Source organism: Chelonia mydas, chromosome 23 (assembly GCF_015237465.2).
Source record: "Chelonia mydas isolate rCheMyd1 chromosome 23, rCheMyd1.pri.v2, whole genome shotgun sequence".
Taxonomy (NCBI): Eukaryota; Metazoa; Chordata; order Testudines; family Cheloniidae; genus Chelonia; species Chelonia mydas.
This window is the reverse complement of record NC_051263.2, coordinates 2,724,123-2,751,032: the sequence shown is the minus strand read 5'-3', so window position 1 is coordinate 2,751,032 and position 26,910 is coordinate 2,724,123. Positions and strand designations below refer to the sequence as shown.

General features: G+C 69.7%; 1 protein-coding gene across 2 annotated transcripts in view; it reads right to left on the bottom strand.

The window, feature by feature from the left end:
• Window positions 1-26,910, bottom strand: part of RYR1 (ryanodine receptor 1) — a 93,919-nt gene that overhangs the window by 34,963 nt on the left and 32,046 nt on the right. For both annotated transcript variants that reach the window (XM_043534534.1, XM_043534533.1), the window contains exons 27-60: window positions 26,463-26,668; window positions 25,936-26,110; window positions 24,787-24,995; window positions 22,957-23,324; window positions 22,514-22,643; window positions 21,727-21,887; window positions 19,820-19,985; window positions 19,576-19,662; window positions 19,005-19,231; window positions 17,564-18,365; window positions 16,190-16,390; window positions 15,163-15,274; window positions 14,674-14,820; window positions 14,053-14,326; window positions 12,412-12,526; window positions 11,049-11,181; window positions 10,072-10,166; window positions 9,653-9,788; window positions 8,712-8,898; window positions 7,968-8,079; window positions 7,756-7,876; window positions 6,931-7,100; window positions 6,566-6,786; window positions 6,050-6,140; window positions 5,561-5,701; window positions 4,189-4,352; window positions 3,646-3,724; window positions 3,136-3,225; window positions 2,715-2,855; window positions 2,337-2,414; window positions 2,061-2,136; window positions 1,819-1,942; window positions 1,339-1,454; window positions 884-951 (exon numbers count right to left, since the gene is read on the bottom strand). In XM_043534534.1, the coding sequence (XP_043390469.1) occupies window positions 884-951; window positions 1,339-1,454; window positions 1,819-1,942; window positions 2,061-2,136; window positions 2,337-2,414; window positions 2,715-2,855; window positions 3,136-3,225; window positions 3,646-3,724; window positions 4,189-4,352; window positions 5,561-5,701; window positions 6,050-6,140; window positions 6,566-6,786; window positions 6,931-7,100; window positions 7,756-7,876; window positions 7,968-8,079; window positions 8,712-8,898; window positions 9,653-9,788; window positions 10,072-10,166; window positions 11,049-11,181; window positions 12,412-12,526; window positions 14,053-14,326; window positions 14,674-14,820; window positions 15,163-15,274; window positions 16,190-16,390; window positions 17,564-18,365; window positions 19,005-19,231; window positions 19,576-19,662; window positions 19,820-19,985; window positions 21,727-21,887; window positions 22,514-22,643; window positions 22,957-23,324; window positions 24,787-24,995; window positions 25,936-26,110; window positions 26,463-26,668 (5,723 nt within the window). The remainder of the gene's footprint in view (window positions 1-883; window positions 952-1,338; window positions 1,455-1,818; window positions 1,943-2,060; window positions 2,137-2,336; window positions 2,415-2,714; window positions 2,856-3,135; window positions 3,226-3,645; window positions 3,725-4,188; window positions 4,353-5,560; window positions 5,702-6,049; window positions 6,141-6,565; window positions 6,787-6,930; window positions 7,101-7,755; window positions 7,877-7,967; window positions 8,080-8,711; window positions 8,899-9,652; window positions 9,789-10,071; window positions 10,167-11,048; window positions 11,182-12,411; window positions 12,527-14,052; window positions 14,327-14,673; window positions 14,821-15,162; window positions 15,275-16,189; window positions 16,391-17,563; window positions 18,366-19,004; window positions 19,232-19,575; window positions 19,663-19,819; window positions 19,986-21,726; window positions 21,888-22,513; window positions 22,644-22,956; window positions 23,325-24,786; window positions 24,996-25,935; window positions 26,111-26,462; window positions 26,669-26,910) is intronic.

The window sequence follows — 26,910 nt, the reverse complement described above, 5'->3', positions numbered from 1 at the left end:
GGGGTGGAGGGTGGGGGGGGAGGAGGTGGGTCAGTGGCGGGGAGACATCACCATGGCTGGCAGCAAGCCTGCACCCCCACCCACCACCCTCACGGGCTGGGGGTGAACGTCAGAGCCCCCACAGGGAGGAGATGTGACCTCCGCCACACGTGGCACAGACAGTGACCTGGGACAGAGAGACCTCCTCCCACACCCCGAGCCGGGCCCCACACCCAGGAGATGGAGGGTGAGCGGGGACGACGGGGAGTCAGAGTAACAGCGGTGTTAGCTCACCCTGGCTCCGTTCCCTTCCCACGCGACCTGCCAGGGCCGATAACACCGGAGCTCCAAGGGCAGACGCCCCGGGCCGATAACACCGGAGCTCCAAGGGCAGACGCCCCCGGGCCGATAACACCGGAGCTCCAAGGGCAGACGCCCCGGGCCCGATAACACCGGAGCTCCAAGGGCAGACGCCCCGGGCGTGTAACACCGGAGCTCCAAGGGCAGGCGCCCCGGGCGTGTAACACCGGAGCTCCAAGTGCAGATGCCCCGGGCCGATAACACCGGAGGTCCAAGTGCAGATGCCCCGGGCCGATAACACCGGAGCTCCAAGGGCAGACGCCCCCGGGCCGATAACACCGGAGCTCCAAGAGCAGACGCCCCGGGCAGCCTGCGCTACCTGCCAGTGATGATAACTCCAAGGACACAAGCACCAGGCAACCTGAACTGTGTTACAAAGGCAACAATATCCCAGCCTCCAGCACTTAACACTCCCCCATGGCTCAGATGCCCCTTCCCCCGGATCCAAGCCCCTCACCCACACCTCCATGGCTCAGGCACCCCCTCCCCACTGGAGGAGCCCCCCTTTGACGGCAGGGGAACGGACCAGTCTGGACAAACTGACCTTGGCGAAGAACTTGATCTCCTGCTCATGGGGCGATTTCTCCACCCGCCCGCTGCTCACCACGGCCTCTGCAAGGAGACAAGATGCTGTGAGTGCCTGGGGGGCTGTGGGGATTGTTTCCCCCTCCCCGACCCTGGGGCTCTGGGTAGACTCAAGCTTTAACACATTCAGGCAACTTTTCCATATTTCTGCAGATGCCTCCAAGCCCCTGGGGAGCAGCTGGCATGCAGGAGAACCAAGGAGTCCTGGCTCCCATCTCCCCTGCTCTAACCCCGAGACACCACTCCCCTCCCAGAGCTGGGCACAGAACCCAGGAGTCCTGGCTCCCAGCCCCTCCTCTGATCCCTGGATTTACCACCCGCACCAGAAACACAGAGTGCGGCCGAGCCTCTGTGGGTCCCCAGTGATACTGGGAGGGGCAGCCAGGTGCGCATGGCGGGCTGTGTGCCCCCTACCCAGGTGGGCGATGAACTCCTGCGAAATGTCCATCCACTTGAGCAGCTGCTGCAGGAAGCCATAGGCAAATCGCTTCTCGATGGAAGACGAGTCGAGCTCCATGTCCTTCAGCCCCCTGTGAGAGAGCAGGGTCGGGGCATTGGCCTCTCCAGCCAAAGCCCGGGGGAACAGATGGGAAGATGGACCTGCCCCCAGGGGGGAACAGACAAGGTGACAGATCCCCGCCCCCCGGGGGAACAGATGGTGACCGACCCACTCCTGGGGAAGGGAATATACTGGAGGGAACAATCCCGCCCTTAGCGGGGAACAGGTGTGGGGGACAGTCTGGCCCCCAGGAGCAATGGATTCTATGGCGTGATCCCCCCCAGGTGGGGATGAGGCCTGACGGGCAGCCCATGGGATGTGGGGGAAAGGGGGCCCAAGGATCCCCGTGGGGCAGAAGCGCGGTGAGCCACGGAGAGGATGTGTCCCGCCCCCACCTGGTCACGGCGTAGCCATTCATCTGTAGGAATTTGAGCAGCTCCTGGGCCTTCTCGCGGTCACGGGCCTTCTCCTTGGCCGTCAGCGTGTCGTAGGGCACCAGCAGAGGGTGGGAGCCGCCCCCTGCGGAGAGAGAGTCAGCCAGCCCCCCGCCCAGTCAGGTCCAGCCGGGGGCAGACTCTGAGCTGGGGAAGGCACAGACAGAGACGCTCCTGGGCGGGGGACGGACGGACACACTCACCTTTGGCCTCCAGCTCCTGCTTCTTCTTACGCCCCCAGGTGTTGTGATAGTTCTCAGCCAGCTGCTCCGCCATGGCCTGTGGGGAGAGGTGGGGGCTGTGAGCGATTCATCCCCATCGTGGGGTCCTATGGGGCCCACCCAGCCAGGGAGTGTGACATATTTCACCCCACGGGGCACACCCAGATGTGCCGATCCCAGCAAGGCCCACCCCTGACCTCCACGCCAGCTGGCCTGGGGGGGTAAAAGGCCCAGATTGGGGGTGGGGACATGTCTCACCTGCAGCTCCCGGGAAAGCGTCACCCCCGACAGGTCGATGGGCTGCGGGTTGTAGCCGTGGCTGGGGTCGTAGGTTGCCTGTGGGGGAGGGATTAGAGTTCAGAGGGGCTGTTCCCCCCCCTCCCCACCCCACCAGGTTGTACCATCACTGCCCCCACCACAGAGCCTGCTCCCAACGGCAGAGCTGGAGGAACCCAGGAGTCCTGGCTCTCAGCCCCCTGCTCTGACCACTTGGCCCCAACTCCCCTCCCAGAGCTGGGGAGTCCTGACCCCCAAAACCCCCCTCCCCGGCTCTAACCACTAGACCCCACTCCTCTCCCAGAGCCGGGACAGAACCCAGGAGTCCTGAGCACCCCCGGAGCCGCGCGCTGCCCTCACCTGGGCTGACTGCGAGATCTTCCGCGTCTTCTTCTTCTCCGTCTTCTCCTCCTCGCCCTCGTGGGGCTTCTCCACCGTCCACTCCCAGGCGATCATGGCTTTGAGCGACTCCTTGATGGGCCAGCGGTAGATCTCCTTGTCCTGCGGGGCCAAGCCGGGTGCTGGCTCAGGGCTTGGCTGGGGGGGGGGGGAGGGGGAGGGGGCGGGTAGCAAGATGGGAGGACGCCCCTCTTGGACTGCGGGCTGAGATCTGCACCGCCGGGGAGACGGAGGAGGATGGGGGGGAACCAGTGGGTTCCCAGGGTCTCTGCCCCCAACCTCTGCAGCCTGGCAGGTGCACTGTGGGGGGGAGGCCGGAGTGCGGGGGGGGTGCAGGTGAGGGGGCCAATGGGCTGGGGCCAGGAGGGGGAGGGGCGGGTACCTTTTCAGAGAAGGTCTTGTAGGGGCGCAGCATGGGGTGGGTCTTGGCCTCCTCATCGATCGTCTCCCCGAAGGTCCAGTTGTTCTGGATCTGCCGGAGGAAAGGTCCCAGGTGTGGGTCACAGGGGTCACGCCCAGAGGGGCTGGGGTTGGGGGGTAACAAGAGAAGTCACATAGAGGGCGGAGGTCACGGTGTGGACCTGGGGGTCACGGGGAGGTCACACTGAGGTCACGAGGACCTGAGGGTTCATAGCAAGGGTAGAGACATGGGGGTCATAGGGAGGTCACATAGGGGAAGCAGTGCATTGTGGGTTGTCGGGAGGGGAGCAGTGCATTGTGGGCCAGCGGGGGCAGGGGGAGCAGTGCATTGTGGGCTGACGGGGGCAGGGGGAGCAGTGCATTGTGGGCCGGCAGGAGAAGCAGTGCATTGTGGGTCAGCGGGGGGAGAGCAGTGCATTGTGGGTCAGCAGGGGCGGGGGAAGCAGTGCACTGTGGGCCGCGGGCCCCATACCTTGTCGAAGGCCCACTTCTCATGCGTGTGCTCGGCGTATTTGTTGATGAAGGCGTCCAGCTTCTCGGGGATGATGACGCTGTGGGGGGTGGAGCATCGCTCAGGGTGGAGCTTCCAAGCCGGGTTTGGGCACACGTGGCTTTGGGGGGCCAGGGTCTGGGGGGGCAAACTCCACCCCGAAGGGACGCTGCCCCACAGCCCAGCACCGCCAATGGGGGTGCCCGCTCCACCGGGCTCTGGGACAGGAACAGCAGGGGACTGCAGGTTGGGAGTGGGGGGCACCGGCAGGGCTGGAGGGGGGCAGGGCTGGGCTGATAAGGGGCTGTGGGTTGGTGGGGGGCTGCAGGTCGGGAATGAGGGGCACCGGCAGGGCTGGGGGCTGGAGGGGAGGAGGAGGGAGGGCGGGGGGCTGTGGGTCGGGAGTGGGGGGCACCGGCGGGGCTGGAGGGGGGCTGCGGGTCAGGAATGAGGGGCGCTCCTGGAGGGCGGGAGGACCCATGGCACCCAGGGCCCCCCCGTGACCCCGGTCCGGGGGCTCCTCACTTGAGGGTCTCGACGGGCTTGGGGTCGAAGTTGCCCTCGGCGTCGATGGAGGCCCTTTTCTCCATCCTGGAGCAGTAGCTGGCGTCCACGTAGTCGGGGGGCAGGGCGCCGGCGATCGCGCACAGGCAGGGCATGGCCAGCTTGTACAGCTCCGCCCTGAACTTCTGCACGGGGGGCGGGGTGAGTGGGGCCCAGCCGGCACCCTGCCCCCAGCCCCCTCCCTTCCCCGCCCTGCCCCCCAGCCCCTCCCTCCCCGATCACCCCTCCCCCATCATCCCTCCCCTCCCCACCCTGCCCCCCAGCCCCCTCCCCCAGCCTCCACCCTCCCCGATCACCCCTCCACATCCTGCCCCCACTCCCCTCTCCTCCCCCATCATCCCTTCCCATCCTCCCTCCCACCCTGCCCCCAGCCCACTGCCCTCCCCACCCTGCCCCCCAGCCCCTCCCTCCCCGATCACCCCTCCCCATCCTGCCCCCACTCCCCTCTCCTCCCCCATCATCCCTTCCCTCCCCACCCTGCCCCCTCCCCCAGCCTCCACCCTCCCTGATCACCCCTCCCCATCCTCCCCCCAGCCCCCTCCCCCAGCCTCCCCCTGCCCCCACTCCCCTCTCCTCGCCCAATCATCCCTCCCCATCCTCCCTCCCACCCTGCCCCCCAGCCCACTGCCCTCCCCGATCACCCCTCCCCATCCTCCCCCATTCTGCCCCCACTCCCCTCTCCTCCCCCATCATCCCTCCCCTCCCCACCCTGCCCCCCAGCCCCCTCCCCCAGCCTCCCCCTGCCCCCACTTCCCTCCCCCATCCTGCCCCCACTCCCCTCTCCTCGCCCAATCATCCCTCCCCATCCTCCCTCCCACCCTGCCCCCAGCCCACTGCCCTCCCCACCCTGCCCCCCAGCCCCTCCCTCCCCGATCACCCCTCCCCATCCTGCCCCCACTCCCCTCTCCTCCCCCATCATCCCTCCCCTCCCCACCCTGCCCCCCAGCCCCCTCCCCCAGCCTCCCCCTGCCCCCACTCCCCTCTCCTCGCCCAATCATCCCTCCCCATCCTCCCTCCCACCCTGCCCCCAGCCCACTGCCCTCCCCGATCACCCCTCCCCATCCTCCCCCATTCTGCCCCCACTCCCCTCTCCTCCCCCAATCATCCCTCCCCATCCTGCCCCCCAGCCCCACCCCCCACCCTCCCCCGTCCTGCCACATCCCTGCCCCTCCCTGATCACCCCTCCCCCATTCTGCCCCCACTCCCCTCTCCTCCCCTGATCACCCCTCCCCCATCCTCCCCCAGCCCCCACTTCCCTCCCCCATCCTGCCCCCTAGCCCCCCCCCCCCCCCAGGCACACAATAGCATCCCGCGCCGCCCGCCCCCCGCGCACCTTGTGGGCCAGGGAGTCGAAGATGCCCCAGAAGAGCTTGCGGGTGAGGTGCAGCTCCTCCTCGGAGCTCACGCCGCAGCTGGCCCAGCCCGTGGGCAGGCAATAGTACTTCCAGCACCGCTCGTAGTGGTTGTTCAGGAGCTGGGGGGGGCGCAGGGCGGGGGGGGGTGGATACCGTTACTGGGGGCGCCCCACGCTCTGGGGGACGCCCCGGTGCGTTCCAGAGCCCCAGGGCCTGGCCAGCCGCGCCCGCCCCCCCCCCCCAGCGGATCGCATGGCGCACACTAGCACAGCCCCCCCCCCCCCCGCATTGCATGCGTGGCAGCATCTCGGCCCTGCCCCCCCCCGCCCGGCGTGCGCCAGGACAGCCCAGCCCTGCCCCCCCCCCCCAGACAGCAGCCGTTGCCCTGCGCCCGGTCCTACCACCCCCGGCCCGGGGTTCCCGACCAGCGAGCGGCAAGCCCGGGCTCGGCCCGCCCCGCCCCTCACCTTCAGGGGCATCTTGGCAAACTCGTTGAGGACGGGCACGTCGAAGACCAGCCGGCGCAGCAGGTGCTGCAGCATGGAGGGCCGGATGCACCTGGTGGGAGAGAGCTGCTCTCACAACGGGACAGGCTGCCCGAGACACTGGGCGGGGGAGAACGAACCTGCGGAACCCCCCGCTGCAGGGTCCCCCGAAGGCAAATGGCAGTGCCTGCTTGGCGTGTTTCAGTCCTCAGGCTTCAGGGCGGGAGCTGACCAGCAGCTGGGGATGCCCCGAGCAGGGCTGGCAGCCCGGTACGGCCTCCGCCGTGGCTGGGGGGCTCAACACCTGGCATTGGTCAGAGCTGGGGCCGCAGGGGCCGCAGACCCGGCTGGGTGCCCCTAGCGAGGAAAGGCCTTGTGTCCCATGGCCCCAGCTGGGTCTGGCAGGATCAGGACAGGGCACCCTAGAGAGATCAGGCCCCGTGTCCCGAGGGGGGCCCGAGGGGCCAGGCCCCAGCCCCAGGGCTCGCCGGGCCGTACCGGCACAGGGCCATGAGACACTCCTCGATGACGTCGCGCTGGGCCTTGGTGAGGGAGCGCCCGCGGGACAGCCGGTAGATGGTGTGCAGCATGGAGTCCACCATGATGGCGCGGTGCTCGGTGCCCGCGAAGAGGGGCGCGCACTTGGTGACGAGGGGCAGGACGGCAGAGCACAGGTACCGGTTCAGGGCCAGCGCCATCTCCGTGGTGCTGAAGGCGGCCTGGGGGGGGGAGGCAGGTTACAGAGGAGGAGGGGCATCGGCATGGGGGCTGGGGGATCCTGGCCGGCTGCCCCACGGCCCTGCCCCCAGGCTGTGGGGGGAGGGGGATCCCGGCCGGCTGACCCACGGCCCTGCCCCACTCACGGTGTCGAGCGAGGCGGCGGCCCGCATGTCGGGCAGGAAGCCGACCTCCAGCACGTGCAGCAGGAAGTCCTGGCTCTCGATGCCGTAGACGCGGTCCAGGAACAGCACCATGGGCGCCTTGTGATCCGGCACGAAGCTGGCCGACATCCGGGGCTCCACCACGTTCCCGTCTGGGGGGAGACAGGCGGGGCGGGGGGGGGGGTCGCACCGGCTCAGCCAGGCCAGGCTGCAGGGGAGGGGCTGGGGTCCCACTGCCCTGCCCCTCCCGGCCCCCTAAAAACAGGAGTCTCCAGGGTCCCCTCTGGGAGGAAAGGGGCTCAGCCTCCTTGGTCTCTCAGTGGAGACCCCGAATATCAGCCCCCGCCGCCCCCCTCAAGCCAGCGGGTCCTGGGCCTCCCTGCCCTGTGCCCTGTTCCCCATTCCCACCCCCTGAGCCAGCCAGTCCCAACCCCGCCCTTGCCCTGGGGCCAGACCAAAGCCAGTGTCCCATGGAGAGGAAAGGCCCCGTGGGCCATTCTCCGCCCCCCTGAGCCAGTCAGTCCCTGCCTGGAGCCAGATGGGAGCCGGCCCCAGGACCCCCCGAACCAACCAGCCCCCTACCAGGGGCCGATGGGAGCCGGCCCCGAGAGGGGAAAGGCCCCAGGCCCCCTGAACCAGCCAGCCCCTCACCCGGGGTCGATGGGAGATGGCCCCCAGAGGGGAAAGGCCCCAGGCCCCCCGAACCAGCCAGCCCCCCACCCAGGGCCAATAGGGGAAAGGCCCCAGGGCTCCCCGAACCAGCCAGTCCCCGACCCGAGGCGAAGGGAGCCGGTGCCGGGCCTGTACCTTTGCCAAAGGCAGGGATCTGCAGGGGGAGGCTGATAATGCCGACAAGGTCGTCCAGGGGCACCAGGGAGCGCAGGATGGCCCGGATCCGCAGCGCTTCGCCCTTCCCGGCCTGAATCAGCTGTGGGCAGAGCGCAGGTGTCACCCCGCTGGCAGCAGCTGCCGGAGGCGGGGACCACGTGCCCCCAGCCCTCCCCCTCCCCGGCGCTTACGTGCATCTCGGGGGCACAACGCCCCAGCAGGTCGATCAGCGCCGCGTAGAAGGACATGATGGCATTGCCCAGGTGCACCCGGTTCTCCTCGTGCGTCTCCTCCCCTCCGAACCTGCCGGGGGGCGCAGAGCGAGAGTGAGGGGAGGGCGAGCACGTCGCTGGGCTGTGGGGGCGCGGGGTGTTGGCATGGGTGGGGGGCCCGGGGTGCGGGCAGAGAAGACACGAATGCTGGAGGACACACACGTGGGTCGGTGCGTGTGGGGCCCGGGGAGAGGAGGGTGGGTAAGACTGAGGGGGGGCAGAGGGGGAGGGGAGCGTGCAGGGCCAGCGCTGTGACCGTGGAAGGGACGGGTGGATCTCACCACGGGCGACTGTGCCCGCACGGGGGGCTGAGCGGGGCGGCACGCAGGGCAGCCCCTCTGCAAGGCCGCGTTCACACTGATGTGTGTAGATGGTGGGGGACACAGGGAGGGCACACACAGACACCCTGTGCACACACAGAGTGTGAGGTACACACCCCGGCACGCGCACACACACTGCCCACGTGCTCGGCTGCCTGGGGTACTCACAACTCATCTGCATGCCCACATGCACCGTGCGCACCAACCAAGCAAACCCACACGCCCAGCCGCACACCCAGAACACACGGTGTCCGCCAAGGTCTATGCACCCCCGCGGCACGGCCCTTGTGCCCGTGCACACTCGCCACTGCCCGTGCGAATCCGCGCCCGCGCCCACACGCACAGCTCCCGCCGGCGGTCCTTCTTGACGGTGGGCCCGTCCCGGGCCGGGTCCTCCGAGATCTTGATGGCCTCTTCGATGGCGGCCAGCAGCCCGCTGCCACCCTCGCCGCGCAGGGCAGGCCCGAAGCACTCGGGCCGGCGGATCAGCAGCCGCACCACCACGTTGGCGTTCTCCTCCACGCTCTCGCCTGCAGGGGCGGGAGGGCACCGCGCTCAGGCCCAGGGCAGGTGCACGGGGCTCCCTGCCTCACTGGCGGGTGCAGGAAAGGGGAGCCCTGAGCGGGCGGGCAGCTACCGGGGCTGGGAGAGACCTGGCTGGGAGCTCCTGGTGCCAAGGGAGGGGGGCAGGTATCAGGGGGCGGGAGGGCTGGCACCTCCCGGGGCTCTGCAATCCAAGCCAGTCTCACCTAGCAAGAGACACGTTCCTGCCCTGCACTGAGCTGGGGGGTATTTGCACCACAACCCGCCCTGCACCGAGCTGGGGGGTCATTGCACCCTGACCCGCCCATGACCAGCCCAGCACCGAGCTGGGGGGGACGCTGCACCCCGACCCGCCCTGCACCGAGCTGGGGGGGGGTCTTTGCACCACGACCCGCCCTGCACCGAGCTGTGGGGGTCTTTGCACCACGACCCGCCCTGCACCGAACTGGGGGGGTCTTCGCACTACGACCAACCCTGCACTGAGCTGGGGGGTCTTTGCACCACGACCCACCCTGCACCGAGCTGGGGGGTCTTTGCACCACGACCCACCCTGCACCAAGCTGGGGGGTCGTTGCACCCTGACCCGCCCATGACCAGCCCTGCACCGAGCTGGGGGGATCGTTGCACCCTGACCCGCCCTGCACCGAGCTGGGGGGGACGCTGCACCCCGACCCGCCCTGCACCGAGCTGGGGGGGCTCTGCACACAGGGATGCCCCCCCCCGCCACGCCCACTCGCTCACCGTTGACAAAGACGGCAAAGCGCAGGAAGTCCAGGTAGCGCTCCCCCCCGCCGGGGTTCCAGCCGATGTCGGGGTAGCCCTTGGCCAGCAGCATGGGGCAGCTCTGCAGGCCGCAGCTCGCCAGGTACATCACCACCTGGGGGGGCAGAGAGCACGCAGACCGTGGGGTGCGGGGGTGGCAGGGAAAGGGCCAGGGAGCCGACGGTGCTCGGTGAAACGATGCCCGTTTACACCAGCTAGGGACCTGGCCCCAAACTTGCCCCCCCCCAAATCTCCCCCTCCCCCCACGCATCCCCCTCCCCCCCACCAGCCCGGTCAATTTCACCCTCCCTCCCTGGTCAGTTGCGCTCTCTCCCCACCCTGCAAACCTCTCACCCCCCATAGCCACTGACCCCCCCGGCCCCCCGCCCCAGCCCCACCTTCTCCAGGTCCTGCTCCTGCAGCGCCAGCGCCAGCTCGTTGTTGTCGATGACGGAGGCAGCGGCCACATCCAGGGGGGTGGATCCCCGCATGCCTAGGGGAGAAGAGGGGCCCGCCCGTGGGGAGGGCAGCAGGGTTAGCACCCGGGGGCTCAGGAAGGGGGCCGGGCGCGAGCAGGGCAGTGTGCGAGGAGCCGCCTGGCGTTGACACACACACGTGTGTGCGTCACGCTGCCCCCTGCTGGAGGGGCTGAGCCCTGCTCCGTGTGTGTGGGTGTGTGTGAGCGTGTGCGACGCTGCCCCCTGCTGGAGGGGCTGAGCCCTGCTCCGTGTGTGTGTGTGTGTGAGCGTGTGCGACGCTGCCCCCTGCTGGAGGGGCTGAGCCCTGCTCCGTGTGTGTGTGTGTGTGAGCGTGTGCGACGCTGCCCCCTGCTGGAGGGGCTGAGCCCTGCTCCGTGTGTGTGTGTGTGTGAGCGTGTGCGACGCTGCCCCCTGCTGGAGGGGCTGAGCCCTGCTGTGTGTGTGTGAGCGTGTGCGACGCTGCCCCCTGCTGGAGGGGCTGAGCCCTCCTCTGTGTGTGTGTGTGTGTGTGTGTGTGTGTCAGGCTGCCCCCTGCTGGAGGGGCTGAGCCCTGCTCTGTGTGTGTGTGTGTGAGCGTGTGCGACGCTGCCCCCTGCTGGAGGGGCTGAGCCCTGCTGTGTGTGTGTGAGCGTGTGAGCGTGTGCGACGCTGCCCCCTGCTGGAGGGGCTGAGCCGTCCTCTGTGTGTGTGTGTGTGTGTGTGTGTGTGTGTGTCAGGCTGCCCCCTGCTGGAGGGGCTGAGCCCTGCTCTGTGTGTGTGTGTGTGAGCGTGCGCGACGCTGCCCCCTGCTGGAGGGGCTGAGCCCTGCTCCGTGTGTGTGTGTGTGTGCGCGCGCGTGTGCGACGCTGCCCCCTGCTGGAGGGGACTCCGGCTGCGGGGACTCCGGCCCGGCTCACCCAGCCCGACGCCGCTGTTCCCCAGCAGGTAGCTGAGGTGGTCGAACATGGAGCGCTGGTTCTGGCGGCTGATGCGGCAGAAGTAACAGAGGAAGCGGCAGCAGCTGGTCACCATCTTGGGGAAGCGAATCTCCTGGGGGGGGGGGGGCAACCGGGTGTTGGAGACGCAGGTAACTCCCCCCCCGCCCCTGCTCAGCCAGCCCCGCCCTCCCGCGGCAGCTCCGCCCCCATCTCCCCCCTCTACTCCTGGGGCAACAGCCCCCCGCCGCGGCCAGGGCTGGAGTCTGCACCACGGCAGCTCTCACAGCCGGGGAGGGGGGGCGGGGGGTCCTCTCTCCTCCCTGCCTTCTCCGGCCCTGCGGCAGCCGAGCCTCCTCCCTCTGAGCGTCCTCCCCCCGCGCCTCTCCCCAGAGGTGGCTGCATCTCAGCACCCGGTGAGGGGTCCCGGTATAAACAGCCCCCGTGCCCCACCCCAGAGGTGGCTGCATCTCAGCACCCGGTGAGGGGTCCCGGTATAAACAGCCCCCGTGCCCCACCCCAGAGGTGGCTGCATCTCAGCACCCGGTGCGGGGTCCCGGTATAAACAGCCCCCGCGCCCCACCCCAGAGGTGGCTCTCTTTGGTTCCTGTATACAGCTTGGGGCATTGTGTGCGGTCAGTGTCCGGCAGCTGGGGTTGGGGAATGAACTCCCATGCGTTGCATTTCTTCGAGGTCGGGGGGTTTCCATGCCCGGTCTCAGTTCTTTGCAAGGCTTGGCTCAGCTGTTTCTGAGCTACGCCCCACACGGCCTAGGCATTCAAGGGGGGTCCTGGACATTCAACCCCGACACACACTTCCCTTCCCACCCACCCCATGATTGGACGCTGCCCAGAGGGGCAGGGAGGTGTGGGGCAGGCCCTATGGCAGAGCTGAGGGTGGGGAGCCCAGCGCTGGGAGAACAGGGGGCTGTGGATCAGGGGGGAGGGCACTGGCAGCGAGGCGGGGGACCCCACAGCTGAGGAGGGGGGTCCTGGCAGTGAAGCAGGGGGACCCCAGGGTCAGGGGGCGCCAGTGGTGAGGGGACCCCAGGGCCAGGGGGCACGGGGAGCCACCAGTGAGGCAGGGGGCCCCAGGGCTGGGGGGTGCAGGGCACCGGCACAGCCTGGGGATCCCAGGGCTGGACCAGTGGGGTGTGGGGCACCGGCAGAGCAGGGGGACCCCAAGGCCAGGGGGCACCCCAGGGCTTTTCAGTCAAGCCCGGCTGTTCTGTGCAAGGACCTGCTCTAGGAATGGTTTGGGGGCAGGTTCTCCAGGGGGGTCCTGCTCCGACCTGGCGTGAAGTCGGGCTCACGGGGCCCCGCAAGCCGGGGGACCCTCCGCTCACCTTGGACTCGCCCCCTCCCAGCACGTTGACCATCACCTCCATGACCGTCTCGTGCATGCTCAGGGCTCGCATCAGATTGGGGTGCTGGTAGAAGACTTTGTTGTTCATGATGTTTCTGCGGAGGGAGGAGGGGACGGGGGGATATGGACCCTGCGGCGCGGGCGGCCCCGGGCTGGGCTTTAGCCACAGGCCCTTGCCACGCTGGGGGCTGAGTCACTGGTGAAGGGAGCGGGGGGGGGGGTCCTAGCACACACCTCCCCGCGCCCCCCCCTCCTCCACTGGCCTCTCATGATCGGGCACTGCTCAGAGGGAGCAGGGAGGTGTGGGGCAGGCCCTATGGCAGAGCTGGGGGCTGTGGATCAGGGGTGTGGACAGCGAGGGGACCCCAGGGCTGGGGGGCGTGGGCAGCGAGGGGACCCCAGGGCCGGGGGGTGCAGGGTACGGGCAGCGAGGGGATCCCAGGGCCGAGGGGGGTGCAGGCAGCGAGGGGACCCCAGGGCCAGGGGGTGCAGGGTGCGGGCAGCGAGGGGACCCCAGGGCCGGGGGGCGCGGGCAGCGAGGGGACCCCAGGGCCGGGGGGGCGCGGGCAGCGAGGGGACCCCAGGGCCGGGGGGGCACGGGCAGCGAGGGGGACCCCAGGGCCGGGGGGGCGCGGGCAGCGAGGGGACCCCAGGGCCGGGGGGTGCAGGGTGCGGGCAGCGAGGGGACCCCAGGGCCGGGGGGTGCAGGGTGCGGGCAGCGAGGGGACCCCAGGGCCGGGGGGTGCAGGGTACGGGCAGCGAGGGGATCCCAGGGCCGAGGGGGGTGCAGGCAGCGAGGGGACCCCAGGGCCAGGGGGTGCAGGGTGCGGGCAGCGAGGGGACCCCAGGGCCGGGGGGCGCGGGCAGCGAGGGGACCCCAGGGCCGGGGGGTGCAGGGTACGGGCAGCGAGGGGACCCCAGGGCCGGGGGGGCGGGCAGCGAGGGGACCCCAGGGCTGGGGGGTGCAGGGGGCGGGCAGCGAGGGGACCCCAGGGCCGAGGGGGGGGGGGCGCGGGCAGCGAGGGGACCCCAGGGTCGAGGGGGGTGCAGGCAGCGAGGGGACCCCAGGGCCAGGGGGTGCAGGGTGCGGGCAGCGAGGGGACCCCAGGGCCGGGGGGCGCGGGCAGCGAGGGGACCCCAGGGCCGGGGGGCGCGGGCAGCGAGGGGACCCCAGGGCCGGGGGGGCGGGCAGCGAGGGGACCCCAGGGCCGGGGGGGGCGGGCAGCGAGGGGACCCCAGGGCCGGGGGGCCCGGGCAGCGAGGGGGACCCCAGGGCCGGGGGGCGCGGGCAGCGAGGGGGACCCCAGGGCCGGGGGGGCACGGGCAGCGAGGGGACCCCAGGGCCGGGGGGGCGTGGGCAGCGAGGGGACCCCAGGGCCGGGGGGGGGGGCAGCGAGGGGACCCCAGGGCCGGGGGGGGGGGGGCCCGGGCAGCGAGGGGACCCCAGGGCCGGGGGGGCGCGGGCAGCAAGGGGGACCCCAGGGCCAGGGGGGGCGCGGGCAGCGAGGGGATCCCAGGGCTGGAGGGTGCAGGGGGCGGGCAGCGAGGGGACCCCAGGGCCGGGGGGCCCGGGCAGCGAGGGGACCCCAGGGCCGGGGGGCCCGGGCAGCGAGGGGGATACCCAATGCTCTGGATCATGAGGGTCTCCTCCTCCGGGCCCATCTGCACGATGAGCAGCGAGCGGATCTGGCCCAGGCTCTCGAGCAGGCTCATGGCGTCGCCCACGGAGACGGCGTTGATGGTGTAGGCCCGGGGCAGGGCGCGGAGCAGCTCCCCGATGGCGTCGTACTGCCGGTGCAGCAGGCTGAACATGACCCGCACCAGCGCCGGGCTCTGCACGAAGGACTCCTGCGCCCAGTGCACCATGGTGTGGGAGATCAGCTCCTGCAGCGTGCCTGGGGGCGGGGGCGGGGGGTCAGCGCCGGGGGGCTGGGGGGCCGCGGGTGGTGCCGGGGGCAGCGGCAGTGCCGTGGGGCCTGGACCCCAAGACTGGGGCATCATGGGACCCACAGCTCAGGGGCCCTCTGCCAAGGGGGGCCTAAAACAAGAGGCTCGGAGGTCACTGGGGGTCCCCCCAGCATGACACCCCTGCTTGGGGGGCTGTGCATGCCTGGCACCACCCCACCCACAGAGGGGATGCCATAGGTACCAGCTCACTGTCCCAGCCAGCCCCCTGGCCACTGCCCCCCCCCCCGCAGCCAGCACTCAGGCTCCCGCCCCAGCCAGCCCCCCCCCGGCTCACTGGGTGCCGGCTCCTCCTCGGGGGGCAGCTCCTCCTCCAGCTCCTTCTTCTTCCGGAAGCTCAGCACCTTCTCCACCAGGGTCCTCAGCCGGCGCCGCAGGGACATGTCCTCCTCCTCCTCCTCCTCTCCCCCTTCGGCCTCGATGCCTGGGGGGACACGGCACGAATGGGCCCTGGGGGGCGACACCTGGCGGGATGAGTCCCTGGGGGTGCGGGGACACCCGGTGGGACGGGGCTCGGGGCACTGGGGATGGGGGGACACCCAGTGGGATGGGGCTCGGGGCACTGGGGATGGGGGGACACGCGGCGGGACGGGGCTCGGGGCACTGTGGGGGGGCACACCCGGCGGGACGGGGCTCGGGGCACTGGGGATGGGGGGACACCCGGCGGGACGGGGCTCGGGGCACTGTGGGGGGGCACACCCGGTGGGACGGGGCTCGGGGCACTGTGGGGGGGCACACCCGGCGGGACGGGGCCCGGGGCCCTCACCACAGTGGCTCAGCAGGTCGGTGTGGAAGTCCAGCAGCTCGTCGCGGATGTCCTCGGGCACCAGGCACTCCTCCTCGTCCGCCCCGTGCTTGAAGTGCAGCAGCATGTTGATCTGGGGGTGGTGAGATGGTGAGGGGCGGGGAGCACGGGGGGGGCCCAGCAGACCAGGGCCGGGGCTGGACCTGCTGCTGCCCCAGCTCCTGGCCCCTTTGCCCCACAGGCTGTTCCAGCCCCTCGTCCCCTCCCCCCAACTCCCCCCGCCCACGTCCCTGCCCCACTGACGTCCTGAGGCTGGCCAGGGGCCGGTGGGGTGGCGGGACCGTCCGGGGCCGGGGGGGTGATACCGGAAGCTGGAGTGTCTAAGGGAATAGCTTGTGTGACTTATGGTCAGCCAGTGGGGTGAGACCAAAGTCCTCTCTGGCTGGTTTGATTTGCCTCAATAGCGAAGGTAACCCAGCCCGGGGCTGACTGCCCTGCTCAAAGCAGTTGGTCCTGAATCGATTCTCTCCGTTGTGTCCCGCCAGAGACAGCGTCCTTACAGCCGGAGAGGGGCCAGGTGCCGTGCTGGGGTCAAGCCACGCGCCGGGGCCAGAGGAGGGGCTGGGGCCGGGCGAGGGGCCGGGCGAGGGGCCGGGCGGGGGGCCGGGGCCGGGCGGAGGGCCGGGCGAGGGGCCGGGGCCGGGCGGAGGGCCGGGCGGCGTGCCGGGGCTGGGCGAGGGGCCAGGTGAGGGGCTGGGCGAGGGGCCGGGGCCGGGCGAGGGGCCGGGCGGGGAGCCGGGGCCGGGCGAGGGGCCGGGTCCGGGTGAGGGGCCGGGCGAGGGGCCGGGGCCGGGCAAGGGGCCGGGCGGGGGGCCGGGGCCGGGCGAGGGGCCGGGTGAGGGGCCGGGCGGGGGGCCAGGGCCGGGCAAGGGGCAGGGGCCAAGCGAGGGGCCGGGCGGGGGGCCGGGGCCGGTCGAGGGGCCGGGCGGGGGGCCGGGGCTGGGCGAGGGGCCGGGGCCAGGCGAGGGGCCGGGGCCGGGCGCCGTACCTGTTCCTGCGGGGGCGAGCGGAACTCGCGGGTGCGCCGGGCGGTCTCGGCGGCCGACATGGTGAAGGCCTGCATGAGCTGCCCGTAGCGCTGGCGCTGGTTGCTCTGCAGACGGTCCATGTAGCGCTCCGAGAAGGCGATGATCGCCTCCACCCGGTGCTGCAGCTCCCGGTCACAGAAATACTGCAGCAGGTTGCACATCTGGGGGGAGGAGGCCGTCAGTGCCGGGGGACAATGGGGAGGATGGGCCGTCAGTGCCGGGGGGTGGGGAGTACGGGGCAGGGATATGGCGGGGTGTGACGAAGTGGGACTGTTAATGTTTCCTCTGAATAGTGTGGGGGTGCCTCAGTTTCCCCTAGGCAGTTCTTAAGTCTCTAGGGGGTGGGGTAAGGGTGTATGATCATTGCAGAGCCCTAGAGGGCAGGTGTGTGCAGGGGTCTGGACACAGACAATGGCCGACACCCTGTTTCCTGGCCACCGATGGCCTGGCCCTTCCCCCCTGCAAGGTGAGAGCTAAAGGGTTGGAGAACAAAGGAATCAGGTGCCCTCCTGGCCCAGGAAAGGGACAAAGCCCAGAGGAGGAGGGGCTGGAGGGAGTTTCAGTTTGGGGCTGGCTGGGACATGGAGTGAAGGGCAGACGGGGTTGTCTGGCTCACTGCCCCCCAAAATGGACTCAGCTGAGGGGTCCTGTTCTCTGCACCTACAAGCTCTGTGTTAGACCATGTTCCTGTCGTCTAATAAACCTCTGTTTTACTGGTTGGCTGAGAGTCACGTCTGACTGCGAAGTTGGGGGGCAGGACCCTCTGGCTTCCCCAGGACCCCGCCTGAGCGGACTCGCTGGGGGAAGCGCACGGAGGGGCAGAGGATGCTGAATGCTCCGAGGTCAGAGCCAGGAAGGTGGAAGCTGTGTGAGCTTTGTGTCCTGCAGACAGGCTGCTCCCCGAGAGGAGACTCCCCCAGAGTCCTGACTGGCTTCATGGGGAGCAGTTCCAGAGCATCGCCCAGGGACTCCGTGACACAGGGAAGGACAGGCCACCTATGCTGTGGGGAGATGGGGAACCCCCAACTCCGTGTCATGGGGAGACAGGGGCAGGGATCCCCACTCTGTGCTGTGAGGAGACGGGGGGTGGGGTCAGGGTCCCCCGGCTCCATGCTGTGAGGAGACGGGGGGTGGGGTCAGGGTCCCCCGGCTCCATGCCATGAGGAAATGGGGGGTGGGGTCAGGGTCTCCCCGCTCCGTGCCGTGAGGAGACAGGGTCAGGGTCTCCCCGCTCCGTGCCGTGAGGAGACGGGGTCAGGGTCTCCCCGCTCCGTGCCGTGAGGAGACAGGGGTGGGGTCAGAGACCCCCCCACTCCACGTCACGGGTCTCTCACCTGCAGCTTGACCGACTCAGGCAGCTTCATCTGCAGCAGCCCCTCCTCCAGCCCCTCGGCCTCCTCCTCGCCGGCCTTGGCCCCGGCCTTCTCCCCCTGCTCCTCCTCCTCCTCCTCCGGCTTCTCCGCCTCGCCCCGCTCCTCCTCGGCGGGCTCCCCGAAGACGGCCGGCTCGATCATGCGCAGGATGTGCCGCACGTCCTCGTCCCCAAAGACGCCCATGATCAGCAGGGTGGAGACCAGCTTGAGGACGGGCACGAAGTGGAACTGGACGCTGCCGCCCACCGGGTCCCGGCTGTGCTGCCCGCCGTCCTGCACCGCCTCCGTCAGCATGGCCAGCGCCTTCAGCTTCAGGGCCTCCAGCGGCAGGGCGGGGCTCAGCTGGTACCGCTCGGGGCTGGTGCTGATGAAGCAGGGCGGGGCGAAGTGCAGGGGCGGGCGCAGGCAGGTGCTGGTGCCCACGCCGGGCAGGCCGGGCTTCCGGCTGCCCTCGGGGAAGAGCCGGATGCTCTTGGTGGCGTCCGTCATGGGCACGATGAACTCGTTGTTCATGGTAAGCCGGGCCCGCTTGGCCGACTCCAGGTGCATGCTCATGAGCAGGTCGTAGTAGCCGCTGCGCAGCGGGCCGGGCAGGTGGGGGCTCTCGATGGCGTACAGCAGCTGGGACTCGTCCACGTGGCTGCACAGGGCGTGGGCCACCCGGTTGTTGCCCAGGGCGCACACGGCGCAGTAGAGCTGCAGCGAGTGCTGCTGGAAGGTCAGCAGGGCCAGCTGCTCCGACAGCTCCAGGATGTCGATGCACCTGCCGGGCGGGGAATGGGGCCCACAGGTGAGAGCAGCGGGGTGGGAGCCAGGACTCCTGGGCTCTGTCCCGAGCCCGGGGAGGGGAGTCGGGGGATTGGGAATCAGGACTCCTGGGTTCTATCCCCAGCTCTGCAAGAGGAGTTGGGTCTAGTGGTTAGAGCAGGGGGGTTGGTGGGAATCAGGACTCCTGGGTTCTAATCCAGAGTCTGACAGTGAGACAATGAACCATCCTTGGAGAAAGTAATTTCCCCCCTCTCTGTGCTTCAGTTTACCGCTTCCTCCATCACTGAGATGCATCCACCGCTGAGTTGGGGCACGGCAGCTGTTTGTCAGCCACACAGCATACTTCTGACAGGGAGCCGGGTGCGGAGGGACAGAAGGGTCCCTGGAGGGGGGTGGGACCAGGAAAGCAGGGCCATTCCCTAGCTTGCACCGAGATTGCTCCCGAAGGCCTGACCCTCGTGGGACACTGACGGTGTGTGGACCGGCCACTGGGAAGTCATACAAGAGTTTATAGCTTACTACTGCTGCCAGCTCATGGAGTCGGTCCCTAAGCTCCTAAACACAGAGATGGAGGTGACAGGGTTCCCCACACTGGCTCTCTCCCCGGGGGCCTGTGCCAGGAGGGAGCGCTCACCGGCTCTCCTCGGGGATGTGCAAGGCCATCATGACCAGGGGGTCGCCGCACTCCACCATCCAGCCGTGCCGGTCGCTGATGCGGGCTGTCTCCACGGCCAGGAACTCGTTGGGCACGCGGCTCCAGGTCACCGGCGTCAGCATCTGGATGACGAGGCGCGGCGGGCACTGCGGCTCGGGGTTCTTCCGCTCGCTGTGGAACATGGCGGCCGAGAGGGGCATGATGTTCTGCCAGGGGCAGAGAGGGGCCGAGAATCAGTGTCTGAGCTGGAAGAGAACCCAGGAGTCCTGGCTCCCAGACCCCCCCAGCTCTAACTCACCTGACCCCACTCCCCTCCCAAAGCCAGAATAGAACCCAGGAGTCCAAGACCCAATCCTTTGTTCTGACCTACTAGTCCCCACACAGAACAGGCAAAGTGACTGCGCTTAAATCTCAAAGCAAATCCCTTCCAGACACTCATTGGCACCACCCGCCCAGCTGTGCCAGGGGGCAGGGCAGAGGACCCTCGATGTGCCGGGGGGCAGGGGCGGGGGAGCCCAGCTGTGCCGGAGGGTGGGGGCGAGGCACCTACCTTCATCTTGCCCAGCTCAAACTGGAAGACGTTCTGGCTCGTGGGAAGGACGAAGACGGCCGGGAAGAGCTTGGTGTTCGGCTCCACCTGGCCCAAACACAGGGAGTGAGACACGGCCCGGAGCCAGCGGGTCCCCAGGGCCTGTCCCCTCTAAGGGGCACCGGCTCCCAGGCCGGCCCAGGGCGTGGACCGGCTGGCCGTGGGCACGGGGGGGACCCTGGCCGTGCCCCGGGGGGCAGCTCACCTGGTAGAAGGTGTTGATCTCCTTGCCGTTGGCCGTGAAGGTCATGAGCCCCGTGGCCAGGTCCACCAGGCAGCCGAGCACCAGGTCCACGGTGCTGACCCGGGTCTGCTGGGCGCTGCTCACGAACTCCCCGCCCCACACCAGGTAGCAGTTGCTGCGCTTGATGCTGTCAGCAGAGGGGTGGGCCCAGGGGTAATTCACCCCTCTCCCCCGCCCCGCAGCCACCTACTCCCCACCCCCACGCGCCCTCCCCGGCTGGGCCCCTTGTCCCCCTGCTCCCCGAACTCCCCTGCCCCAGAGCCCCGGGGCCCCTCCTGCCGTGTGTCTGCAGGGCTCCAGGGCCGTGGCCCCTGCGCCCCACAGCCTCCAACCCCACAACCCCACCCTATGACCCCATGGCCTCCTGCCCCACATCCCCCATGGCCCTGCCCCATGGCCTCCTATCCCATGGTCTCCTGTCCCATGGCCCACAGTCCACAACGCCATGGCCTTCTGACTCATATCCCAAATGTCCTCCTGTCCCACAACCCCATGGCCCTGCCCCACATCCCCCATGGCCCTGCCCCATGGCCTCCTATCCCATGGTCTCCTGTCCCATGGCCCCCACCCCACAACGCCATGGCCTTCTGACTGATATCCCCCATGGCCTCCCGTCCCACAACCCCATGGCCCTGCCCCACATCCCCCATGGCCCTGCCCCATGGCCTCCTATCCCATGGTCTCCTGTCCCATGGCCCCCACCCCACAATGCCATGGCCTTCTGACTGATAACCCCCATGGCCTCCTGTCCCACAACCCCATGGCCCTGCCCCACATCCCCCATGGTCTTCTGTCCCATGGTCTCCTGCCCCACGTCCCCCATGGTCTCCTGCCCCACGACTCCCAGCCCACGTCCCCATGGTCTCCTGCTCCATGGCCTCCTACCCCTTACACCTGTGGGCCTTTCATCTCTCTGGCCCATGAACTCCACCCTGTGACCTCTGGCCCTTCTGCCCCATGGCCTCCCATGCCAGGGCCTTTCACCCCACATCGCCGTGTGTGACGAAGCGGGACTGTTCTTAATGTTTTCTCTGAATATTGTGGGGGTGCCTCAGTTTCCCCTATGCAGTTCTTAAGTGTCTAGGTGGTGGGATAAGGGTGTATGATCGTTGCAGAGCCCTAGAGGGCAGGTGTGGGCAGGAGTCTGGACACAGAGAATGGCCGACACCCTGTTTCCTGGCCACCGATGGCCTGGGCCCTTCCCCCCGCAAGGTGAGAGCTAAAGGGTTGGAGAACAAACGAATCTGGTGACCTCCTGGCCCGGGAAAGGGACAAAGCCCAGAGGAGGAGGGGCTGGAGGGAGTTTCAGTTTGGGGCTGGCTGGGGAGGAGGAGTGAAGGGCAGACGTGGTTGTCTGGCTCACTGCCCCCCAAAATGGACCCAGCTGAGGGGTCCTGTTCTCTGCACCTACAAGCTCTGTGTTAGACCATGTTCCTGTCGTCTAATAAACCTTCTGTTTTACTGGCTGGCTGAGAGTCCCGTCTGACTGCGGAGTTGGGGTCAGGACCCTCTGGGATCCCCAGGACCCCGCCTGGGTGGACTCGCTGTGGGAAGCGCAGGGAGGGGCAGAGGAGGCTGAATGCTCCGAGTTCAGACCCAGGAAGGTGGAGCCGGGGGAGCTGTGTGTCCTGCAGACAGGCTGCTCCCCGAGAGGAGACTCCCCCAGAGTCCTGCCTGGCTTCGTGGGGAGCAGTTCCAGAGCATCGCCCGGGGACTCCGGGACACCGTGACACCCCCCCTCCTTGGCACCCACCCAGCCCTCGCCAGTTCAAGGCCCCAGAGGCCTGGCTGCCCCCTGCTCCCCAACGTGCCCCCCCCAGCCCCACGGTGCTCTGCAGCGGAGGCTGGCCGCGGCCGGCGCCCCTCACCTGTCGTGGATGTGGCCCTGGTCGTCGCCCATGGTGACGGTGACGGTGCGCACCTTGCTCAGGTCGAAGGTCATGTCATGCTGATGGTAGTCGGGGGTGACCCAGCCCACCCAGACGCAGGTGGGCTCCTGGCCCGCGAAGATCCGCACCGAGTGGTAGTACTGGGGGGGGGCAGGGGAGGGGGCCGTCAGCCCGGTTGGCACCAACCCCACAGCCTGAGAGAGGAGAGTCCACGCCCACACCCCGCAGCACCCGCCCCAGCGCCATATCGGGGTCAGCACGGACAGGGGAGAGCGCTCCCTGCTGAGCCCCCCCCCGGCAGCACAGCGCCCCCTAGCGCTGCATCAGGGTCAGCATGGACAGGGGAGAGCGCCCCCTGCTGAGCCCTCCCCCCGGCAGCACAGCGCCCCCTAGCGCTGCATCGGGGTCAGCACGGACAGGGGAGAGCGCCCCCTGCTGAGCCCTCCCCCCGCTCCCGGCAGGACAGCGCCCCCTAGCGCTGCATCGGGGTCAGCACGGACAGGGGAGAGCGCCCCCTGCTGAGCCCTCCCCCCGCTCCCGGCAGGACAGCGCCCCCTAGCGCTGCATCGGGGTCAGCATGGACAGGGGAGAGCGCCCCCTGCTGAGCCCCCCCCCGCTCCCGGCAGGACAGCGCCCCCTGGCGCTGCATCGGGGTCAGCATGGACAGGGGAGAGCGCCCCCTGCTGAGCCCCCCGCTCCCGGCAGGACAGCGCACCCTAGCGCCGCCCCGGGCGGTGTGGCCAGCAGCCCCCGCGCGGCCCGGTACCGTGGTGGTGTTCATGATGATCTCGGGGTCGTCCCGGTCGTTGGGCACCACGTCTTCCTCCAGGCGCTGCACGGAGGGCACCGCCGGGGGCGCGGCGTTGAACGTGGCCTTCTTCGCCTTGAACAGGAAGCTGGGGGCGGACGAAGACGGGGGGAGCCGGCGGTGAGTGCCCACCCCCCTGAGACCGGTCAGCCCGGCCCCGCCAGGACAAGAGCCTGTGTCCAGCGTGGGGCAGGCGGGCGCCGTGGGAGGCCCAGTCACTGGGAACTGGGGGGATGGGCTCCGCTCGTTAGAGACTTCCAATTCAGGTCAGAGGGGAACGGCCCCGTGCCCCATTCCCTGCCCCCCGGTCCCTGTCCTGGGGCTGGATCGGAGCCAGCGCCCCCTGGAGGGGAAAGGCCCCATATCCCATTCCCCGCCCCCCGTCTCCTAGAGGCTCTCACCCTCTCTTGATTTTGCTCTTCTCCGACGCCGCATCCTTCTCGTTCTCCGTCCTGGGGGGCTCCTTGGGGCTGGGCAGGGGCCCCCCCTGCTTCTCCTTCTCGGCCTCCTCGGCCTCCTTACGCCCGGCCGACTTCCGAAGCACCTCGAACTCGGAGTCGAGATCCACGTCCTTGACGTCCTCCTCGGGGATGGTGAGGGCGCGGGTGAGGGGCATGGCCCCCGCCGTGCATTTGAACTTCTCGTGGAACTCCACGGGCATGCTGAGCCGCAGGAAGAGCAGCTCGCTCACCGCGTTCTGCGAGCCGAAGGTCCGGTGCGTCAGCTTCAGGCAGGGCGGGTTGTCCACCGTGCCGTCGATGCGCGACACCTGGCCCCGGGGGGAGCGGAGGAGTCAGGAGGGGACGGCCCGGGTCGGGGGACGCCGAGACGGAGCGGGGAAGCGCTGGGGTGTTTTTAACCAGGCCGGGGCGTGCCTCAGTTTCCCCGACAGGTTGCATTGTTACCCAGGGTGGGGAGGAGGACATTGCGGCGAAGAGATGCAGGCGTGGCTCATCTGGCCCAAGTGGGGAATCGCAGGAGACAAGGGCAAACCCAATGCCCGGGACACTGGCACCTCGCCAGCCCTGGCACAGCGGGAGCTGGATTTCCCCCCCTTGCTGGGCACAGAGCCCAAAGGGAGAGGGTGGGAGCTCTCCCCTGGGACCTGACTCAGGAAGGGACAGGCAGGCAGTGCCTAACCCGCCGGTCTCTGTGCCACCCTCAGGACCTCCTGAGCCAGGGGGATGCTAAACCCTGCCTGGGTGCAGCTGCATGTCCGGGCTGGGTGCACGGGGCCCCATAGAAAGGTCGGGTCTCCCCCAGGGGCCGGCTCAGCTGGGCCCAGTGGGCAGAGCCGCCAAGGGGAGCAGGCTGGCTGGAGCTGGGGTGGAGGGAGGGGGGCAGGGATGTGGCCTGCCCTGGGAGAAGGTGGGACCCCTCGGAAGATTCCTTCAAGAGCCTGCTCCGAAGCTGGGGCCATGGCCCCGACCCTGCAGATCTGGGAGAGATGGTGCAGAGTTGGGGCCTGGTTTGGAACAGGGGGGGCAGGACTCCTGGAGCAGCCCCAAACCTGGCCCCCGTCAGGTCTCAAAAGAGAGGGGCTCCCCAGAGTGGGGCCCATGCTGTAAGCCAGGGAGCCCTTGGTGCCAGCTGACACTGGGGGGCAACAGGGGAGCACTGGCGTTCACAGCAGATATCGGCACTACGGTTTGCCGACGGGCAGCCCGTGAGGTCTGCACACCCACGGGTCCTCCGGACGGAGGTAGCAGGCGCCCGGCTTCCCGGCGGCTCCCCCCTCCCCATGGGGCTCTGGGCCAAACCCCCGGCGGCTCCCCCATCGCACTGGGCACCGGGCCAAGCCCCCCGGCGGTTCCCCCCTCCCCATGGGGCTCCGGGCCAAACCCCCAGCGGCTCCCCATCGCACTGGGCACCGGGCCAAGCCCCCCAGCGGCTCCCCCCTCCCCATGGGGCTCTGGGCCAAACCCCCGGCGGCTCCCCCCTCCCCACGGGGCTCCGGGCCAACCCCCCCGGCGGATCCCCCATCGCACTGGGCACCGGGCCAAGCCCCCGGCGGCTCCCCCCTCCCCACGGGGCTCCGGGCCAACCCCCCCCGGCGGCTCCCCCATTGCACTGGGCTCTGGGCCAAGCCCCCGGCGGCTCCCCCCTCCCCACGGGGCTCCGGGCCAAGCCCCCGGCGGCTCCCCCATCGCACTGGGCACCGGGCCAAGCCCCCCCGGCGGCTCCCCCCTCCCCACGGGGCTCCGGGCGAGCCCCCCCCGGCTGGCCCTCACCTCGTAGTGGGGGTGCTCGGGGGGGATGGGGGAGAACTGCGGCAGGCTTTTGCTGAACCACATGCTGAGGTCGCGCTTCATGTTGATGGCGAAGGGCTCGAAGCCCTCCTGCAGCCCGCAGATGGGGAAGTACCGCAGGCTGCTGACCTCCTGGCCCAGGTTCAGCCGCCCGACCTGGGCCAGGCCCAGGCTACACACCGGGAGGAAGCCTGCAAGACAGGGCGGGGCCCAGCAGGGTCAGCACGGCCTAGCACGCCCCCCCACAGGGACAGCACTCCCCCCCCCCGACAAGGCCGGCATGCCCCCCCACACAGGGGGAAGGAGGGTGCAGAGAGGGGACATCAGACATGTCAGTGTCCACGCCAGGAACAAACCCCAGCCACCCTGGCACTCAGTCCCCCCTCCCCACCCCAGCCACTAGCCCCCACTCCCCTCCTAGAGCCAGGGAGAACCCAGGCATCCTGGCTCCCAGCCCCCCTGCTCTAACCACTAGCCCCCGCTCCCCTCCCAGAGCCAGGGACAGAACCCAGGCATCCTGGCCGCCAGCCCCCCCCGCTCTAACCACTAGCCCCCGCTCCCCTCCCAGAGGCAGGGACAGAACCCAGGCATCCTGGCTCCCAGCCCCCCCTGCTCTAACCACTAGCCCCCGCTCCCCTCCCAGAGGCAGGGACAGAACCCAGGCATCCTGGCTCCCAGCCCCCCTGCTCTAACCACTAGCCCCCGCTCCCCTCCCAGAGCCAGGGACAGAACCCAGGCATCCTGGCCGCCAGCCCCCCCCGCTCTAACCACTAGCCCCCGCTCCCCTCCCAGAGGCAGGGACAGAACCCAGGCATCCTGGCTCCCAGCCCCCCCCTGCTCTAACCACTAGCCCCCGCTCCCCTCCCAGAGCCAGGGACAGAACCCAGGCATCCTGGCCGCCAGCCCCCCCTGCTCTAACCACTAGCCCCCGCTCCCCTCCCAGAGGCAGGGACAGAACCCAGGCATCCTGGCTCCCAGCCCCCCCGCTCTAACCACTAGCCCCCACTCCCCTCCCAGAGGCAGGGAGAACCCAGGAGTCCTGGCTCCAAGCCCCCCTGCTCTAACCACTAGACCCCTGCTCCCCTCCCAGAGGCAGGGAGAACCCAGGCGTCCGGGCAGCCAGCCCCTCACCTTCTCCGATCTCAATGTCCTTGAAGGCCAGCTCGGAGCCCGAGTCGCTGATCAGCATCTCCCCGTTGAGCGTGAACATGATGTGGTTCTCGGTCAGGTCGATCATGCAGCCGACCACGTCGCCCGGCTGCCAGGAGCGGCCGAAGGGTTCGCTGCCGACATGCCAGCGCTGGCCCTGGCGTGGGAGGGTGGGGTCAGCAGCTGGGAAAGGCACCGGGTCCAGGCTGGTGGCCTGGGGAGCAACGGCCAGGGGCGGGCGGGAGGCGTTGGCCCAGCACAGCCAGAGGGTAACGCACCAAAGGGCAGGACCCAAGTGCGGGACGGGACGCCGGGCTAGATGGGCCCATGGGGGGACCCAGCCCGGAGTGGCAGGGAAGGGGGGATACGGGGCTAGGGCAGGCCATTGGTTTGATCCAGGTGGCGGGGGGACAACGGGCTGGGGGGCCCGGTGGGTGACCCGGGGGGCGGGTGGATACCAGGCTAGGGGGAGCCCTTTGGGGGGGGAGTCCAGTCCCTCCCCCACTCACCCGGTGGCCGTTGAAGACGTAGGCGAGGTCGTCGGCCCCCAGCTCCACGTCGGGGCGCACGTCCGGCCGGGCCCAGCCCACGCGCATCTCGCCCGTGGTCACCGCCTCGAACTCGAAGTACCATCTCCCGGCCCGCACGGCATAGCACTGCTCCGCCCGGAACACCCGCACCCGCTCCGAGCGCGCCGTGGGCACCCCCTGGGCCGCTGCGGGGCGAGGGCAGGGTCACCCCGCGCCCCAAGGACTGCCTGCCCCCGGCCCCCCCATCCCCTATCCCCGCCCTCACACATCGCTCTCCTCCCCCCAACCTCACCACCCCCACACCTGCCCTTCCTACCAGCCCTGTACCCCACCACCACTCAACCACCCTCCCTACGGGGGGGAAGGGGCCCCAGGGGAGCAGAGGGGACAAGAGGAGCCGGGGGGAGGGCAGGAGTGGGGAAGAGGA